Genomic DNA, 21,930 nt, shown 5'->3' with positions numbered 1-21,930 from the left:
AAACTACTCTAAATTTAAATGCAGAATAATTCTCCTTAAACCAATCCAGAATCCCACAGCTTCAACTCAAGGCAAAGTATGACTTATAGGTGTAATAACAAGTAAGGCAAAATTACAAACAAAATTACATTGTTATCAGACCTGATTCTCAGATGATTCAAAAACGCTGATTCCATTAACCTCAGTGGAAGCATGCTGGCTTACTACACGTGCTGAAATCCTGGGTCTTTTAGAGCTGAGAAAAGACAATGTGAATATGTTTATTAACACAGTAATTCCAAGATACACGGCCCACAAAACAGCCATGCAGATATAGCAATACATAGACAATTTCTTACTAACAAAGTATGATTATTATGGAAGGTTATTACTTTTTAATGAGATGTTGGATTTAAAGGAGAAACAGAAGGCTCATCTCTCTGCAGAGAGGGTATTTTGACACCAAAAAAAAACAAAACCAGAACACAAACTTTGCATTTTACAAAAAGGATGAAATGAACCATCTTTCCTCTATGAGGAGCAGAGAGAAAATGAAAACATAAGATGCTTTCTATATATAGTATTACACAGATTCACATAGTTACCATAATATGGCCAGTTGGAATCAAGTCTCAGACTGCTCTTAGTACTGCCTCATTAAAATCTGTCAAACATCATGAAAATGGAGTAACCTGCAAAAAGAAATAGGTTAGAGAGACATTTGTATGTGCTCGAAGACATTATCAAAAGCACCTGTGTGCTGGAAGGAAAGCCTCTGTGAATAGAATAAGGATTGTGAGTTAGGTAACACCTGTGTGGGGGGCAGCTCGAGAAAATAATGAGTCATAAAACAAACAGAAGGAGGAATAGCACAGGGCTAGTTCACATAAGTTAGCATCTTGCAAAGAAGCATGAGGCTCTTAATACACTGCAGCTCTTTGGCTCAAGATCTCTGATAACAAAGTGATCAGATTTGCATTCACTGAAGTGAACAGAAATTGAGCATCAACATTTGTATGTTTGACTTTTATTAGAAACTTTTTTCCCCTGCAAAGTAAAGGATTGGATTGGTGCAAAGAAGTTCTCTTGATCTTGCCCAGGTATCAACTGTTCCAGAGCTGTCCAAACCCTTCTAATGACAGGTGCTGCAATCCCACTGCTCCCAATTTTAATCCCACATCCCTAGAAATATCTCAGTCACTTGTTGGACTGTCAGTGAACCATTTTAGAGCTAAACCAGCAGGATACTAAGCAAACAAGTATTTTCTGCTGCACTGGAGAAGCAGAGGCAGCCAGGGAGAGCAGCATCCTGTGCTGGGAGGGAAGAACCCTGGAGGCTGGGCTGCAATGGGCTGCCCCACAGCAGCATTCTCCTCTCTATCATGAGATCAGTCACATGACAGTTATTGGTATTTGTACCAGATAAAGCCACACAGTTTCAGATGAAGAAGCAAGTGGATAACTGGGAGACATCCTAAAAAAAAAATAAAAAATAAAAAAACAACTGTTCTATTTTCTCTCCACCCTGCACTCCAAAAATAGAAAAAGAAAAAAGAAAGCCACCACCGAGCGTACAGAACAATACTCTTGTGTTGAAATGACATAGGAACTTCTTACAGACAGAAAAAATGATATTATTCTACATGCAGGAACAAAATGAACAATAGCAATGGAATGGAGTAGAGCACATTTCAAAACAGGGCAATTTGAAAAGAGGGAATAAAGTTTCCAGGTACTGCAGTATTTTTGGCACTATGTCAAAAGGAGCATTCTGAATAACAAAATACTAGGAAATTCATAAAAAGTTAAACAAGTAGCATTATTTGTTTTCTTTAGTCAGATGATTTTAAAATCGTTAATATTTGATAGCACAATGATAAATATTTTAATACAGTGTATTGCAGTCTGTAAGGAATAGATCAAAAATATACAAAGATCCGTAAGATAAACTTTTATTAGGCACATGAAATAGAACATAAAGCTTGATAGCAATTACTGTTTAATCTATTCACATTTGGAAACATGTTGAAGGGAAAACTTATAAAACAGTTAATTTTTATGAATTATTAAGTATTCTTTTGAACAGTGATGAGCAGGTCTTTTCCTCTGAAAATCTGTCCTGTTTTCCTTATAAGCCTGCTCAGTGGCCATAACTATAATTTGCCTGCTCAGTATGTTTTTATGTGGACAGAAATAAAAAGATCTATTCCACCACAGACACACTCAGATGGGACATTTTTATAAAGAGTCCTTAAAAGGATCATTTTAGGAGCAAGTTAAATAATTTCCATCCTACTTACCTGGAGTTAAAAACTACTGACCCAAAGCAATTAAAGACAGTCAACACTTCCTGCCATGCCATCAATACAACTGACGGCAGTGCTGACACCAGAACATGCTGATAATTAAAGCTTCAGTATTTAGGGCTTTAACTTCATTTACATGTTGGCAAATATATCTCTCCCCAGAGATCTTTCTGTTCATGCTGATGGCAATGTGAAAATCAAAGTTTAGTTGATAGGTGTGAACTTGTAAGGTGCTGACTGTCTTCCCTAACAGAAGCTAGCCTCCCCCAGTGCAAGTAAAATTAAAAATTAAAATAAAGGCTGTTAATATTATGCATTAATAAATGGGTACCACTGAAGCAGGTATACCAATGTTCAGTCTATCTGTATATAGCTGATGACTCAAAGCTTTTTAAAGATGTACCGCTACTATCTGAGGTACTTCCAAAAATTTTGGATTTCCTTATTCGTTGACAGTATCTGTTATGAATAATCTATAGAGGTGTGAAACATCTCAGACAACATTTTAAAGGAATTCAGTTGAGCCAAAGGATTTTTTTTACTTAGTATCAATATGTTGTACTTCAGCAATGAATTTCTGGAAATAATCAAGGCCTTTCAAGATCTGAGCTCCTAATTAAAATGCTTAACAGAACTATTTTTTTTCCCTGTATTTCTTAATTTCCACTTCTGAGCATCTTACCTAGCCTGCAGTAAAGCTGGACTTCAAAACCTGCATGGCTTGCGATTGTCTTCACATTTCCAGGCCTGTCGACCCTTAGGTAGAAGCCTAAGAAAGTCTGCAACCAGGGATCAATTTACCCCAGTACTGTGTACCTGACGGTAGTGTTGAGTGGTATTTCATTAGCTTGGGCATCCGAACTCTAGGAAGAAGCAATATAGGGACTTTCTTAGCCAAAGAATTCATGAATACCTTCATACTTGGTCTTGATGAGCCTTTGGTCCACTGATTTGTCTAGTCACTTGTTAAGAACAATAACAAATACAACAATTCTTCAACTGGCTGACAATTCCATTTGGTTTTTCCTAGTTCTTGGGCAGAAGAGATGTAATAATAAATGAATAATCATTTCCAGTTCATCTTTTCCATAATATTCAAGATTTTATAGATGTCTACTGTATTTTCCTTCAATATATCTTTGCTTTCATAAACTAAGTAATCCTTATCCATTTAATCCTCCCTTTACCAGTAACTAACTGTCTATATCTACAATCAGATGACTCTACTTCTTCTATTAATACCATATACCTTGTCAGTATCTCATGTAGTATTAGGGATTGGTGCACCATATGGTGACAGTATAGTGTTTTCTGTTCCATCTTTTTTTCCCAAACTAAAAAAGAAAACCAAGATTTTATTTGCCTCTGATGCAGAGCATTAAGTCAAAATTGTCAGTAAATTACCCAGAACTACTTTAAAGGTCTTTCCTAAATGGTAAAAGTCAAGTAGCTATATGGGTGGAGGTTTTTGCTAGGCATTACTTGTCATAACTGAAATTCACCTGTGATGTTACTCTATAATCACCCAGTGGCTTAGAGATACTTTTGAAAATCTTTACAGCACAACACTTTTATAATATGAGCAAACTTTATTACATTACTCTTCATTCACTTTTCTAGCACAGTTCTGCATGTTTAATTTCTGACACAAATCTTGCAGGTCTGAGTGGTAGACTCTTTTCAATTGTAATAACTGACTTTCATTCCTATCCTATTTCCCATTATTTATTCCATCATTAATGACGCTTGTAAAAATTGACACTTATTTCATGATATCTTTATGTTTATCTGAAAAACACTGCTGAAGGATCTCATGAAATGCTTTTGGAGATTGATGTTATCAACTTGATCATGTGTCCACATGCTGCTTACCAATTCCTTCAGAAAATCTTCAACTAAGTTTCCATGCCATTATTTCCTTTTATTCCCCTCTACACACACACACAAATTAGAAAGTTCATCCTTGCTTATCATACTTGTTCATTTATTTGCTAATTCTGTTCTTCCTTACAGTTCCTATCAAATCACTTCCTGCTGAAGTCTGTAGTTCTTCTTAATCTCTTTGGAGCTCTTTAGAAAAATCTCATCTGCTAAAGCTGCTTCTAATAGCAAATAAAGTCTGTCCCGACAATTAAATTTGTAAAATCACAGGTAACAGAAAATTGTTTCTGCTTTTTTTCAAAATCCTTGGATCAATATTATTTGCTTCCTGTGACCTGATACAACAGTGTTCTCAAATTTTTAAGAATGGTTTGTGCAGACCTTGAAATGCCTTCAGAGTATGCCCCCATCAGGAGAAGCAGTGACATGGTAACCTCCTGAAGCTCTTCCACGTACTAAATACTTGATAGGTTTTTTTCCACATCCATACCTGATACATCATCCGTTTGTCCTACAGACTTACAGGAAAGCTTATGCTTCTGATCTATTTCCAAAAACAAATTTATTACTGATTTTATGACTTTAATACATTGCCCTAATTCATTTATGGCCTGCCTTGGTGCCTTAACATGTTCTTGAAGTTAATATCCTTGAGTTGATGCTCTTTTCTTTTTTCCTTCATTTTATTATAATTTCAGAGTTCTTCTTTACTGTTTGTAAATAAATCTATTGATAATTTTTTTTGTTTTGATATTCACTGTGCATCTATAACATGACTGGCTCACCAAATCATCTGCAGGCATGGTGCTCCTTTGGCTTCTTTCTTGCTGATAAGTGTCCTACCTACATAATCCTCACCATTGTTCATGTACTAACCCTTACAGTGACTTCAGATTCACCCCATATTTAAGCTTATAAGTAAATATTTCATCAACAAACATGAGAATGATAAAATGAGAAACAAAATCACAAGTGCCAGTCCACGTTTTTAGCCAGAACTTTGACTGCTCCTCATATAAGAACAATGAAAGTAAATAAAGTTTTGCAGGACTCAGCCAAAATGTATTTAGAGGGGAATGAAAGCCCAAACACAAGTATTGTGATATTCAGTACAATATTAATGGTGTTGTTCCTGTAATTTTAATTCATCACTGTGCAATTTTGAGATAATCTTGCTGATTATGAATGGCTCTTCCCTCGTGTTGGACTATATCCAGCAGCAAAATCACTAACATAAACTTTTAATGGGAGCCAAGTCAAGCCTGTTGTAATTATCTTGGCTATTCTAAGGAGAATAATTAAGTCTTTAATAAAAGTTTTACTGTGATGATCAGGTAAGAAGAAAGAGATGTGACAGTAGTGGAAGTTTTCTACAGAGAAGAGAGAAGAGTTTGATCGTAACTCAGATGTTGATAATTAATGTCTGTAGGACCTCTGTCAGCTTGGTGAATTATAAAGGGAACACATTCATTAACATCTCTTATTACAGTACACTGCTGGAGCACATGATGATTAAAGCATTATGCCCAAAACTACTTTGCAGCTTTTTATAACTACAGCTTGGACAAGTACTTCTTCATATGCTATTTTCTTCTACTCTTCTAATAACTGCCTTTTGTTCAGATAGAACTGCAGAGCTACATATTGACAATTATGTGGACGCCATTGGCTGAACCTAGAGACAACATTTTGATTTGTACTTCTTTTTGTAGATCAATTTACACACAATATTTCCTCACTAAACTTAAGGCAGTAAGTTTGAAAATCTTTTGTACTCTGTAGACATACATGGATCCTGTTTATTTTCCATAAGTACAAAGAATAAACTACAAAAAAAACGTCTGCTGATAAAGAGAAATACTGTTCCAGCTTAGGAGGTCAGCGGTGGAACTGTATAGTGAGCATCTCTGAATTGCTGAACAGTCAAATTTGAAAGCTTTTCCAATGGGCTCAAAAATCTATTCTTGCACTTCAAAACTGCTAGGTTATAAGGAGCTTAGTCATAACGTCTTTGCAGAATGAACTTTCCCCTGAAAAGTTATTTACATTCATATTAACTAGCACCTGAGCAACTATAGGTCAGGAATGCACAAGAATTAGAATCAAAAGAGCTCCCAGCTTTTACCCATATGCACTAGCCATTTTCAGCTCCCATACACACTGACTGATGCAGGAACAACAAACATCTCCAGTATTCTGAGCACAAAATATATGTCCATAGTAGACAATTCTCAACAGAGCACAACTGTGTCCTGTTAATGAGAATGCTTCATCACTGAGCTCTGAATATTATATGTACTCTAAATGGAAAATGAATTTTCCTTTTAAGTCAAAATATGTTGAAATAGGACTCCTACTTTGAAGAGTTTAGAATATCATTTCTAAGAAGAGAGAGTTTTACCACACTCTTTAAGAACTGAAGCTGCATTTTGACAGAGAGGCAATAAGCACTGAGTAGAGCCCAGGGAGAACATGCTACTCTCACAAGGTTCAAAAAAGCAGCTTACTTCCTACTGATTTCAAGAACAGGAGAATCCCAACATGAGATCTAAACTGGGACTATTATTGCAAGGAAATTTATATTGAGGGCAAAAATAACACCCTTAAATCAGCCCCATTGTGCTGGCATTATACAGCAAATTGCAGCTCTCTGCAAGACTTCAGTTATAAGGAAAAAAAAAATCTCATTCCACACATATTTACAGACAAATTACAAAATTGTATTACAATGCAAATGTCTCAAAAAAAGAAGAGCCAGGTGTTTTGAAATGACTCAAATTACGTGCGCACACGTGCCATTTGGTACATTGGGAAGGCACATGAAACAAAGGCTGTGTGTGCACAGCATAACTTCTGCACTGATTTGGAAATTTGGATCCAGATTTATACCACCTATCAAAATATAACCATATACTGCTATATATAATTTTTACGCAATGACCTGAGAGCTGTGCTTGTTCATGCAAAACCCTCACTGATTTAACACACAAATGCTGCTTAGAGAAGTGTGCTTTGGTTATATCTTTCATTCAGTGGCACAATGACAACTTAACGACACTACAGCCCACGCCTGCTCTGCAGCATTAGAAGACCTGAAGTGTACTGCAGGTAGAAAACACAAAGCCAGCTAAGATGTGTTGGGTACCTCCTGCACCTTCTCCCACCCATCCTGGCTTTGGCCCAAATCCCTCTGTTCAGTTCCTCTCCTCTTCAGCATTCATCTTTCTTTGAGCTTAGCAAATGTTCATTCTGTAGCTTTCTTGCAGACTTCAGAAAGGCATCATCCCACTCAGATCTGCCATCTTACCAATTGGGAAAAGTTCTCTCAAAGAGCATTTCTTACTCCCTCCATGCTCTTATTTCACTGTATGTTTGGAACCTCAGGAGTTAAGGAACCCTGTGGGAGTCTATCCTGCCCAAGACCGTCTGTCTGTGCAGAGGTTGGCCTGTGACATGATGGCTACCTGGGCTTGCCATGTGGATCTATAGAGCAGGAGGAAGCTCAGTGTTTGATCTCTCATGAAGAGAGCATGAATAGTACTACAAAATAGTCATCTTACCTGGAATTACAGTCTTTTCTTGTCTTCCAACACCATGCACATGTATCTATGTATCTACCACCCAGCACTTTACACAGGCATGCTGCAAACACAGGTTCCTCACGCAGGAGAGAGTGCAAAGGAATATATGCAGTCCTGGGGAAGATCAGTGATCAGAGGAAGGCAGATTTCCATTGCAGTCTCTGCCAAAGCTGCCGAAAGAGAAGGATAAACATGATAGGAGTTATGCATGTCCAGCTTCTGTAAGGTTGGGTTCTGCATGGGAAGATGTCTGGGGACAGGAAAGAGTAGACTGGAAAAGATAACCTTGTCAGGAAATGCAGCTTTTTATCTGAAAGTTATTTAGCAGAACTCTATTTTCATTTTCTCTAAGAATCCTTCAAAGAAAAATACTGTTACTTTAAAAATAAAAATAATTAACCTTTTAGAAATACATTTTCATAAAAATTGAACATTTTGTGTGTGACACTTCCATATCTAAACTGAAGGAGAGTGTATGAGTTAGTAACATTACTACCTGCAGGGCTCTAAAAGAGTGTGAGGAAAAAAGTCAGTTTTGGCTGTTAAGACTCATATGTAAGTGGAAAACTTTTTGAGTAGTGCTATCATTTTTCATATCACGAAGGTTGAAGGTATTGATATGACATATCTATAGAAACATAACACACTGATTATAGAGGAACATACTGAACCTCTGTCCAGATCAATGTAGATGTCTTATTTTTTAACACTAATATGACTTGGCAATCTTCTGAAAATTGGAGAAAATAGCTGTAAATAAAATAAAGCAAGTAATTCTAAGTGAAATAATATTTTGCAGTTATCTATTCCTTGAGGGTCTCAGGTTACTTCAGTCTTCACTAATAATTAAATTTTAGCACCTTTGCAAATCAAAAGTTATGCAAGAACTTTCCCTCTGTGGAGTACAGAAGGAAACAGTTTTGCTCTTTTAAGAGCCCTGTAACTGGATTTTTTTTTGTATCTGATTTCTCTTAATATTTTGTCAAAGTATGATCAATACTCATATTCAGAGATGCTATCCTTAGTTCATATCACATTACGAACAACTTTTCTGACACTAACTGTATAGCTGATAAAATGTTATTACAATCCTGTTACCTTCTAATTAACTTAATTGTAACAACTGCATAATATTATTGTGTAAAATATGTAGGTCAGTGTGTTTGTCCATCTTCAAATCAGCCAATCTTCCATAACATATCATGAATTCTAATTGCAGACTTACCAAAACATCTCTTTTGGAAAGACAAATCAATAGTTATGGCCTTAGAAACTTTGTTAGGAGGCAGTATAGTTAAACCAGGACAGCAATTTTGTAGTGTGTTTTGGTACAAGTGTCTTTTGGACATTTATGCTGAATTATGTGATAATAACTAAATTAACTAAAACACTGGCTAAGTTGATGCTGTTGGTTACATCTCTGCAGCGTATTGCAGCAAAACTAGTGCACCTGAAAAGGATCATTCTGAAAGACCAGTATCTATTTTCCATCTGCGATCCATCTATTACCCAACTAATGGCTGCCCTGTCGCGAAGATAAATGCACACTGATGCCTAGAGCTAGCCTGTGTGTAGCAGTAAATATTGTTGGTGAAAACTCTCACGAAGTACTTAATAGCTTTAATTATTTGACGCATTAACTTATTAGTTCTCATTTTTGCTGAGTGGTAAAAGCTAGCTTATTGAATCACCTCATAGATATTCCAGTGAAAAGAGTAGGAAAATAAAGCACTACAGCAATTAAAATCGCATTTCCAAGACAGCATATTATCATCCAGTGTGTTTCAGAAAGGAATTATGACATGAGATCATAAGATCATTCCTTGATTTCATTTTAATGAGATAACAATATAAATAAAATCAAAGCCAAGATAAAGCAAAAGAGACAGTAAAGTTTTGCAAATGTTTCTTTCTGATATATGAACATGAAGTAGCCAAAGATTTAACTGGTCGGATTAGAAGAAAGCACACACATGACATCATTATTTCTAGTTGTCAGAATATTTAAACATTTTATTCAATTGCACATGCCACTTATAACTAGATAAGATTGCATATTCCTTTTTTAACTTTGTAGTTGGTAAATGTTTTTAAATCTGAGACTCTCCAAATTCCCTTGGAAACAGTGATCAAATATGCTGTTGCATACATCTAAAAAGACAGTACAGTGCAGTAAACAGCACAGGAATGCACAGGACCTGCATTTGTACCCTTCTTTTGTTAGGGTAGGCAAACCATTTGACTTCCCTTGGCATCAACCTCTCTATTGTTCACTGGCAGCAGTAACTCTTTAGTCTCTCTGAAGAGCTTTGTGAGACCTACAGGGGCAATGTTTTTATCCCCACTCCAGAGTCAGCTTAACAAAAGCACTCTGAAGACTTTCATCCACATTCAACACAATTTGTCAGTGTAAATTCCCAGCATTATTGCTTTAACAAGAAAATGTTATACCTCAGATTTCAGGTACTTTGCAGGAGCTATATAAATACCTTTACATTGTAGCTAATCTTCACAAACTTTGAAAGTTCACCTGCTGAAAGATCCTAGGCCATTTACTTTGCACATTCATGTTTCAGTGTTCCATAGCAGAGTATTATCCTAGCACCTTATGCAGAATTTCAGTTTTGAAAAGTACATGCTAGAGAAATGCAAATTCATTGTAAGAGCTTGGTTTTAGCCTTACTTATGGTTACCCTAACATAGCTGAAAGTCCCAATTAAATAATACAGAAATATCTTGTATCTATCAATTGCTTCAGAGTTTCTTTTCCCTTTAATTGTTACATGTGCATCCTATTTTAATATCTTTGCTACTTATGACAGTGTAATTTAAGATTACTGATGTTTCCATTGGGTGGAAGTCGCAGTGAAGCTTCTGACAGATATTGCTCACAGCAACTCAGTTTTTATAGGAGTCACTTCCAATGCTTGTTGCACAGTAGCACTGTATTACAGCAGATGTCAAATGCAGACAAGGAAGTGGTGCATGGCAGGGAACCTGCAGGCAGGAGGTCTGCAGGCTAACCAGGGAAGTTACAATCTGCAGGGGCCCTAAGATATTTGGGGAACCAAATCCAACCACCAACTGTGAACAGGGCCTTCTGATAACCACTGTGTCCTCTGTATCCAAGGGGTCATTATGCTTAAGCAGTGTATTGATAGTCGCTATATCAAAATCCAGACTTAAACAAGTAGCCATAAGGGAAGAAGACAGATGGTTTATGAGTGTTCATTTGTCTCCAGGAACATAGAAATAATGGCACTACAGCTACAATTTTTTTAGGGGAATATGAGTGATAGGGGTATGTAGTGACCCTTTTGAGCAAATAAAGCTATGATGTAGCTTATTGCTTTCCTGAGATTATCCTAAAACATGGTGAGAGTCATAGTGAGACAGTGGTCCTCCATAAGCAAAGCAATAAAAAATATGGGGCATTTTTTCTTCTCTTTGGAAATAATTCTCTTTTGGACAAGTAAAAATCAAAACCATTCAAATCGTACAACTAAAGGTTAATTAACCACTTCCAAAAACCCTCCAATCTTTTCTGGTTTCATCTCAACCATAATTCTTAGATGACTAAATCTGCATTTGTTTCCAGCCATTTTAACAAGCAATCTGGTGTTTTTTCTGTTAAGATTGTTATGACTCCACAATCAGGCAAGTATATGTATTCCCAAATTCTCCCCATCTCTCAGACGGATTTGATGTGTTTCTTCCCATTATCTTTTATTAATTAAGTCTAAGGATTTTAGATAAAATGAGACATGAAAAATGATAAAGTAGTCACAAGTTGTGAAATAATTTCCTACATCCGTCTGTCACCATGCTTAAAAAAAAATAAAATTGTTCTATGGTGGAATTTACACTTTCAGTAGCAAAATCATGAAAGATGATTACCCACACGGATGCCAGGATAAACTGGAACCTATCTGCAAGAGAGGGGAATCACCATCCATTCCATGGCTGTGCACAGGGAAGAGCTCTGAACAGTAGCTGCATCTTCCAGTAGGAATTCTGAAGACTTTTCCTGCTATTTGAGTATAAGCAGTATAGCTATGGAGTGAAAATGGTGCAGAAAAAGACTGAAATTAGACATAGACAAACAATCCAAGAATTCTACCAGAAACTTGCACAGTAAGTGCAGTTTATTCATGACGCACCTATTATTTACTCTCTGATGACTTGGATAAAGCTGGCTTCACTAAAAAAAAAAAAAAAAAAAAAAAAAAAAAAAAAAAAAAAAAAAAAAAGCCTTTGTGCCCCAAACTTGCATTTCTCAGGGAAGATGGAGATGTCTGCCCTTAGAAACTATTCTCACTTGGTCAATGTTTATTCCCTTGTATTGTTCACAATTTTATTAATCATAAATAATTCCAAAGTTGCACCAGAGATATTTGTATTATTTGTCATTTTATGGCAGTAAGTTTGACACAGTAAGGTATGCCTTAGCCTTCTACTTGTCTGCACTGATTTACTTTGTCTCAACTTCTAAATGTGCCTTGGTGTGTAAGCAAAAACCAGTTTTCTTCTTATACTACATAAGCATGTATCTCATCTTGATTTGGCAGCATCTTAAGATAGTTTTGTTTAACCCAGTGCAGCAAATGGTCAATTGCTGTCACTTCAAAAAATAAACCATTGTGGATATATTTAAAGGAGCAATAACTGTTTTTTTTATATCAGATCTGATTGATTTAAAACCTCTGAGTAGGTCTGATAAACACTCTGACATATATTCATGGCATTAATATATATATGTATATATGCACATACACACCCACATATATATATACACATATATGTATATACATATATCACAGTAAATTTAACTGATAAATTAATAAATAAATTTTAACAATAAATTTTAACAATAGTCTAATAGTAGACCTAATTGGTAGAAAGCTAGGGGACGAAGTCTTAATGATGAAACCTCCAAGTGAGTTACTGACCACTCTTTATTCAATCAGTAACACACAGTTGCTAAAAAAATTTGAGGTTGTCATGCAGCGTGCAACAACAATTGTTGTCAACATCTCAGAAGCCTGACTATTGAAAACCTTTCTCCGTGCTCTTACATACTTATTCCTAATATTTACTTTATATGGCTGAAATCTCATGAGAGTCAGTGGAGCTCCACATAAAAATCCTTAAAGCATAATAAGAACAGAATTAAGGTTCTTTCATACTGTGTAAAAATAATGTCATCTGAAAGAGACTGCTTTGCATGACCCATCTCCAGTAATGTCAGTTTGACAAACTGCAGGAAAAATATTAGTTCATGACTGCAGAGGTTTTCTTGTGCATGTTTGCAATGCATACATGTGGGTGGCAATATTCCTAGCTATAAACAAGCTTCCTTTTTTGTTGCAGTTGTTCGGTTTTGTTGTTCATTGTTTGTTTTTTTTTTTAATATATACATATATTTTTTGTTCTAGAGGGAGAAGGAAGAAGGGGCTGTTGTTTTGCTTTGTTTTAAAACTGTTTAAATGATTATATTTTTAAAGAATAATGCCCATTTTTTCTTCAGCCACTAGGCCTGCATGCTTTCAGTTATTAAGGATGGCTGAAATCCAATCCAAAAATTCTCGTGATTTTGGTAGCACCATTCATACAAATTACAGAGGAACAGTAAGGAAAATTCACTGCAGCAGAAATAGAGCAAAAACCTGTGACAGTTCTCTAGAATAGACCAAACTGTGTAGTATACTAAGAGGTGAACCCATCAACATGTCCAAATCCTATAAGATGCAGGCTCCGTAAGATGAAAAGTACAAGTGTAGAGACAGTTGAAAGAAGGGAGCTGTAAGAAATGATATAATAAAAAAAAAAAGTGCAATGAAGAAAAACAGTGGTGGGAGAGATCTAAAAAAAAAAACACACTGCTTGTAATGAAGGGGTTAAGAATTCTCGATAAAATAAAAAAGGACTTCTAATAAAAAGATATATTTCTTTAATTTCACTGTTAATGATCTTTATGCTGTTTCTACAAACAACAAACATTTCAAAATCAGTCCTGACTCTGGCGAGAAAAGGAATGCCGTGTATCTCAGATCAAAAAAATTGTTTTGGTTTGGCATTTTTGTCTGCTTGTTTTTTAAGTGAGTGTTCCATCCTTCCTCATGTTTGTTTGGCTGACCCACCTGTATATGATGCTACTGTAGGCAAGCTGAACCAAAACAAAGGTAGTATGAAGCAAGGTACAAAATATACTTTTTCCTCTCTTTAATGGCCTCCCTGAAGGATAAGAGGCTAAAAGAAATTAGTCTTAAACCCATTATGGTATTTTTTTTCTTATCTGAGCAGCAGTCAGACCAAAGCCCTTGCATGGGCTCTGAAAAACCCAAGACAGTAGACAGAAAGAACGTCAGCCATCAGTGCAATGCTATGTCCGAGGTGACACTCCAGATCAAAAAGAACATGGCTTGCATTTGTATTACTGTGTCTACACTTTAGCTTCATAGCTAAAATCAGTCCTAATATAATCTCCCTTTTTTTTCCAAGAAGCTGTTATGATAATAGAGTTTTGGACAGACTCAGAAACTATCATGCAATATTTGTGTCTGAACTTTTAAGAGGAAAGTAGACATTTGTCAAACATCTACACTACTCAATATATTTCATTAGATACCTAAAAAATTCTCAGAAACACATATCAATTACTTCTTGAACAGCTTAAACTAGTGGAAAGACCAGGTTTTCTTCCCATTATTTCCCTTTTTTATTCTATTTGCAAATTTAATGACATTAGACTTACAAATCAAATAGTTTCCTGCAAATATTTTTGTAAATTGAGCTAAGTCATCATGCAGTATTTATAAAGGCCTTATCCTACAAAAGGAGCTTCAATAACTTATTAATAAATATTTTGGAAAAGACGTGTAAGTTTTAGCTTAAAAAGTAATTACCATCTCCTACTAGTTGAAGACACTTGTTTGTTGTCAGTGGTTTTCCCCCATATTCACACATGGCTTTTTTCTGTCTCCTTTGTGTAATGTTTTTAAGGATTCCATAATCAGACTATAGCTTAGACCATAAACCAATGAACCATAAACCAATAATGAAGGTAAGGCAAAGATGGTTCAGCACTTCTCAGCAGTGGAGAGAAAGTTTTGCTATGAGGGGGCAGGGACATTGCCCAAATGTAACAGAATGCAGGAGGGATGCAGAGTGCAGAAAAGCCCCGTGTTTTCAGGCTCAATGCTCAGGGAAAAGAAAAGACTAAGGGTTACCTGTGTGCTGGACTTCATCAGCCCTACCTGCCCGCACAAGTACTTCTTGGGCTTCCACATAGAGCAGGCAGCCCAAGGTCCTGGCTCCCCCTGCTCTGCTCAGCAGCTGCCACATCACCACCTCCTCAGAATGAGCCAGAGAGCTGCTTCTGAAATACACGTTACAATGCATATCCTAGCAAAATACCAAATTAACATTAGAAACATTATTAATTTTCCAAACAACAGTTAATATTCTTGCCTAAAATACTTGGCAGCATGTTGACTTGTTTTATTTGATGAATAAATTTCATTCTAGACTTCAGTGAAAACACTCCAATGAAAGTACTTCATACTGCTGATGTGTTGCACTCATTAGCGATCGAGAATCCAAATCCTAAGTTAAATAAACATAAAAATGGTTAGATAAGAAGTAGTTAATATTTAGGTCTTAAATATAATCCTCACCAGGCCATCCAGAAGGTGAGGGGGGGGAAGACAGGGAGGGAGATTTCAGATTTGTTTCCCTTCCAAATGGCTGCATTTGTTACCTACATGATACATACACATGGGTGCAAGTGAAAAACTAAAGAAATCTTTGACAATACAAGACTAACAGCTGAAAAATTTCCAGCTGCAAGTACTAAGAACATTAAACTCTACTGTATTTACCTTAATGCATTTCTGCAGGCAAACTTCTGTGCGTAAAATACTGAAGTTTTTTGGTTCATTCCTTAAGTACTTGAAAGAAAGCTTTTTAATAATATATTAACAGTCTGAATTAAAAGCTTCACATCTGTAACTCTGTATCCAGTATTTTGTAGGCAACAATAATTACACAGGGACTTTTCATCACCATGCATCAGTGCGTAAGGCAGAGCAGCCCTCATGGAGCACAGAGCCACATCAGTCACCCATATCCAGCACTCTGTAACACGACAACCAGCATCTGGGTGGATGGCCTCCTAGACAAAAAGCTATGATTGGCAAGATAACTGTAAAGTTATTGGAAAACAAATTTGTTTTTGGCAAATACTCAGAAAAAGACAGATAATATATTCAGGGACAAACATGAAGTGAAATATCTACCATTTAAAAAGCAGTATTTAATTGACTATCGATTTTCTTTCAATTAATCAAGGCAAACAATGGTCAGTACTGGTGGAACAGATATTTCACCATTTTTGCTGCCTAATTTGCAATGAGTAGTCCAGAGCAAATAGGCACAGTAAACATACTGTCAATTTTTTTTTATTATTATTACATATATTTACCTATATAAAAATTGAATATGAAGCCTGAATAACAAGGTCAGCATTAACTACATAACTGTTGTGATTGAGGCTATATACCTCAGATATAGGTTTTCAAAAAACTTTTTTTTGGCCTGTTATCATGATATTTTTCTAGGTTGTTAAGTTCACCATACTTATTTGGTGATGATTTATTATTTCTTGTACATAATAAACACTATTACAGTGAATATAAGAGAACATTCAAATTCAGACATACATCTGTCACCTTCCTGGTACCTTAGTATCCAGATCCTGACATGGCAGTTCAGAAACAGGACAAAAAATTTTAATCCAGAGCTCTCAGAAAGGGGCTTTGATTATTGACAGTATCACTGAGACAGATAGTTTAGCTGCTCTCTCTCAATTAGATCTGTGTAAGTTTCTAACATTGTGTTATTATTTGGCTCACATGAATGCAGAACATTAGAAAACCCTTTCTCAGTGTCCTTCCAAAGTCCAGAGAATTTTTCTTTTTTGGAATGAAGGCCTGGACATAAAACATTGCCAGTAATATTCTGAGAACACGAAATTGTACAGATTTATGTAGAAAAGCATCACTTAAGGGCTTGGGCTGTTTGGATTTTAGTTCTGATAAAACTGCATTTTTTTAAAAAAAGAAATTAACATCTATAAAACTGCTATACACAATTTTGTAGAGCTAAATAGAATGTTTTAAGTGAAATTAAGAATAATTTTCCCTTAGTCTGAATTATTAAGGTTATTTCCAGGCTAATATATGTATAAACAGCATATAATGCTGAGACTGTTTCAACCAAACCGTTCTCTAGTTCCCTGAGGGAAAGTTTCTTCTGTCACATCCTGCTTAAATAGAAGGTGCAAATCTTTACTAAAATTAACACTCCTGTGGAAGACAGAGCTGTATACATAGGACACATTTTACCATTGTTGTTCTCCAAAATAAAACAGATTGGCACATTCAAGTACTATGTTCCTCTTGTCTCTACATATTTAACAAATGAAATATTTTGATAGTTTAAAAAAACAAAGCTGCCAGATTTTCAAATAGAAAATACTATGTAGCTGCTGCCTGTGTTATTTTCTCTCAAATCTTTTGTCAAATCTGACTTCTGAAGTCATTCTATTGGGCTACAATGTCTAACCAAGATAGTTTTGAGTTGCCAGTTACCCCTTGTACCAAAGTAGCAAATCTAATTAAGAAGAAATATTTGATCTGTAATGGAAATAACTATCTTTTATTTCCGTATGCACATAGCATAAAATCCCCATTGGATAGCATGCTGATTTTCCTGCCTGTGCTTGCCTTATATTTTTTGCATATTTTTATTCAGATCATTGATACGCACAGTTCTTGGTTATAAAATCTTGCCTTCTCATACAGATCTTTTCACTTTAGTAAAGCCACGTTGCATTTTTTACACTGTTTGCATTGCCCAAATGCTTTGGATACCTTGTCCCTTTCAAGTAACAGCATCCCTACAGTTCCACTTTAGTAGAAACTATAAAAACGCAGACACTGGCACAAAGCGGGTATTAATATACATAATTCATTATTAATTCATTATTAATATTAATTCATTAATATTCAATGGTCTGAAGTGAACGATAAGTTTCCCCAAGACTACTGATTAGAAAAGATGGAAAACTAGCAAATAAAATACCAAAATTCCAATGTGAAGTGTTTAAAAACCAGATTGTTTCCCCTGTTCCCATGTCTCAGGAAGAGGAGGGAGGTGTGAGATGAGCCACAGCATTTTAATTTTGCTTTCCATGCAGACTTTTCCTGTAGACGAACTGGTATTTATTCTGCTTTTCTCTTGCTCCCTCCCCTGCTGTCTTGCAGCAAATGTGTGCGACAATGAGCTCCTGCACTGCCAGAATGGAGGGACATGCATCAACAACGTGCGGTGCCAGTGCCCTCCAGCCTACACTGGCATCTTATGTGAGAAGCTTAAGTGTGAACGGGATCCAGGAGGCTGCAGCCAAAGCTCCACCCAGGGGGCAATATCCCACAGTCCCTTATTACTGCTGATGGCCCTACTAGGAGCAGCCAGACTTCACATGTGCTAGGCTTCGTTTGGTCGATGGCATTGTATTTGGACTGCTTCAAAAGAACATGCCACATGAAAACAAAACAAAATCCAAGTGTTTGCTACTGAAATCTCAAAAAGGAAAAAGAAAGAAAAAAATAACACATACAAACTTGGAAGGCCTAACTGAACTAAGCCATATTAATCAGTTATGGACGGCACTCTGAGTCAAGACTGCTCACCACAACCGGAGATGGACTGGCAGCTCCTGCTCTGCCCAATCAGTGCTGGCTGCCAGGCTCACAGAGGACAAACAGCTTGGACAGCCCCAAAACGGGAAGGGAAACGAAAAACATTTGCTACTCCTCTCTGGTGCGCTGCTGTACCTCCGCCCAGTGTGGGGACCAACCAAATAAAGGCATTCTTTGCTGTCAGTGCATTGTGGGTATAAGGAAATCTGTAAAAGCTGCCATATTGGCCTGCTTCAGTCCCCGAATCCTCTCCAACCTGTGCTTTAGTGAACGTTGCTCTGTAACCCTTGTTGGTTGAAAGATTTCTTTGTCTGATGTTAGTGATGCACATGTGTAACAGCCCCCTCAATAAAACTCAAGCCAGTCATATCCTTGTATACCTTAGCAGCACCGCATCAGTACGATGCCGTGTTCACCTACTGTACAAGAGTGGCTATAGGACAAAAAAGTGTATTTATCCTTTTGTATTCAAATGAAGTTATTTTTCTTGAAATAATGTACAATGTAGATTTTTTGTATTATTGCCTATTTGTGTTACCAGACAATTTGTTAATGTATTTAATTCTAATCAGATAAGAGAAAAATTACTTTTTATTTAGTCCTTTTCTTTTACCTTTCATTTAATTGTGCAGAGATTTCTCTGTATGGGCAACGTGCTGGCATCAAAGAATATCAGTTTACATATATAACGAGTGTAATAAGATTCCACCAAAGGACATTCTATATGTTTTCTTGTTGCTTTAACACTGAAAGATTTCCAAGAATAAAAATTCCTGCATAAACAATTCCAGGATCACGTAGTACTATTTCTTCAGACCTTTTCTGGGGGTGATAGATGATTGTACCGTCTGATACATGGTAGAAAAACAGATTCAACAGTGAAGATTACTGCATGAAAATCTAACCTGGTTTTAATTTTTACTGTATTTCTGCAAACCATTTTAAACAAACTTGCCTAAGGAAAATTTCATCAAATCCTAAGCGTGGGAGGGGTATGAAAAGTTGAATAGTTCTCATCTTTGTTCTCTCAAGACATCACAGGAATTATTTCAAACTAATTCACAAAGCATTACAGAAACTAGTCTTTATATCACAGAGTTTTCATGGATTTTGGCAGTAACAAAATAGATACAGCCACAGCTTAACTTGTTTCTCCAAAAGCTTCATTAAAATGATACGTTTATATATGCACTAGTCTGCCTTAGAAACTGCAAAAACAGCAGCAACCAAAAACATAAGATTCAACATTTAATAGAGTCAAATTTAATATTTAGAAGGACTGTCAAAACGTACAGCAGCTTGTAGATTAGAAGCGCTGCTCCAGCAAATAAAGTTGATGTTAAGTATTGCCCAGGGTATAATAAATTCTTGCCTTTGCCTTTATTAGGTCAATTACTGAGTGTGACAGAAATTAATAGCAAGAAAAGATAGGTAAGCCAAAACCTCAGCAGTGTTTCAAAGCCCTGGTAAAAAAAATAAATAAATAAATCAAGAGGCACCAAGACTGTGTGAATTCATTTCCTGGCAATTTTCATCATAATGGCTTTAAATAGTTTACCAACATAATCACCTCATCCAGAAAACAGTTAATTAGCAAAAAAAAAAAAAAAAAATCCTGAGAGAAATAAATTTTACCTGGTTGCCGGTGAGCAGAGCAGAATTTAGGGCACTGCCTTCTTGGATAAGCTCTTTTGCTGAGGAATGTTTTTCAGGCCAGTACTTACTCTCAAGAAATAGGCAGACACAGCAGGCCTTCATTTCTTAAAGATTCCGATGACTGCAGCAATTCAGGTTCACTGCAAATTCACTGCAACACAGAGGTTGTCACCTTGACCTTCCATGTAGAATGTTTACTGCTCACATCAGAATTCTCTTTTGGTGGGTGGGCTACGATAAGAATGATAAGACAAATTTAGAGCTTGGGTGTCTACTAGCCATGGTCTATGTTAGATTACAGGTATACATTAAAAGAATGTTCACAGTAATAAATGGAAAATTATAATGCAGACTCAATGAAAAATATACGTGCTAATACAGGTAAAGGCATTAGCTATAATTAAATAGACTTCTAATATTAAAACGTGTATTTTAATTTTTCTTAAGTTTTATTAGCACAGACGAAATTTGTGTTGTGTAATAATTGGAAAAGATGCACTTAAACTGCCATTACGAACTCAAGACTCTGTGAAAGTGCTAAGAAAGCATGTTATGCACGTTTAGTTAGATGGATGAGATTCTGCCAGCAGTGCTGAAGTGTAGCAAATATCAGATTGTAATCAATTCAGTTTCATCCCAATTTCACGTAGTTATGATCTTCTAAACTAGTACAGAGTATATGGCTTCCCAGAAATTTAGCTACTATTTTGTGCATTTTATCCTCTCTCACCTATTAATAAAACTATGATTTTTGAAGTTCATTCAGTGGAAAGTTATTGACCATCATTTCCTTCAGCTTCATTCTTTTTCCATCTGAATTCCAAAGATCTTAACTAATTGAAAATTTTGAAGGCCAGTTTCTGCTATTTTGTTTCACCTTTGTTGTAAAAATCCATGCAGATTTTTAGAGAGAGGAGGATATTAACATTTACCCGCTTATTCAGTGGAATTCAGTGGAAAATAAAGACAGAAGCTGTTCCTCAATTCAGAAGCTATAAACAGAAAAAAAAAACAGATTCCTTTTGCTGGGGATATGGTGGGATCTTCCCATGATAACATGGAGTTGCTTTATTTTATATCTGAATGCATACATCCTTTCCAACAAACTCCAGATTTCTTGGAAGAACTATCTTGTCCCTGTGAATGCCAGTAAAATAGCAGATGTATACATAATACTCTCACAATAAATAAATAAATAAATAAATAAATCTGCTAACCTGGGATTTTGGTTCTGCATCAAGACACAGCAAAAAGAGCCCAGTGTGGAATTATCCTTTTCTATTTGATATTTCTATTGTGGAAGGTTTACCATCCAAGAACTCCACATTTGTACAGAAAACTTAGGCAGTTACATTGCTTTCAGTTGTTTCGAGAAACGCATAACTCCTAGCCAACACACAATTGTTGTGTTTCTAACTATAGAATGGGTTCTGATCTGTGATCCACATGTGACTTATTAAGATGGCACAATTTAAGACAAGGCACTGCTCTCTGATGAGGAAGCAGCAGAAATTTCCACTTGCATAAATAACCATTTTTCTCAGAGGGATGTTAAGACAGACACATTTATCTTAATGCTACAAACTGTTTCAAAAACAAATTATTCAAAGAAGAAAAAAGTGGCTGGATGCATGTTGATGCCAGATATTGCCCTCGCACAATAAACGATCTACTACTTAATCATGGTAACCACAGACAAGTTATTTCACATTGCAAATAGAACAAAAAAATATAACGCGCAAAAAACCTCTTCATATTTAGAAA

At 36.1% G+C, this 21,930-nt stretch overlaps 1 protein-coding gene across 7 annotated transcripts in view; it reads left to right on the top strand.

Moving 5' to 3' along the window:
- NTNG1 (netrin G1) overlaps window positions 1–19,296 on the top strand; it is a 150,130-nt gene extending 130,834 nt beyond the window's left edge. For all 7 annotated transcript variants that reach the window (XM_042873802.1, XM_042873798.1, XM_042873800.1 and 4 more), the window contains one exon: window positions 18,073–19,296. In XM_042873802.1, coding sequence (XP_042729736.1) covers window positions 18,073–18,299 — 227 coding nt within the window. In that variant the 3' untranslated portion in view covers window positions 18,300–19,296. The remainder of the gene's footprint in view (window positions 1–18,072) is intronic.
- The last annotated feature ends 2,634 nt before the right edge of the window (window positions 19,297–21,930 follow it).

The sequence above is a fragment of the Lagopus leucura genome, unplaced genomic scaffold (genome assembly GCF_019238085.1).
Source record: "Lagopus leucura isolate 7727_CA_CO unplaced genomic scaffold, USGS_WTPT01 Super-Scaffold_100009, whole genome shotgun sequence".
Lineage (NCBI taxonomy): Eukaryota > Metazoa > Chordata > Aves > Galliformes > Phasianidae > Lagopus > Lagopus leucura.
The sequence above is the reverse complement of the archived record's forward strand: the minus strand, read 5'-3'. Positions and strand labels throughout refer to the sequence as shown.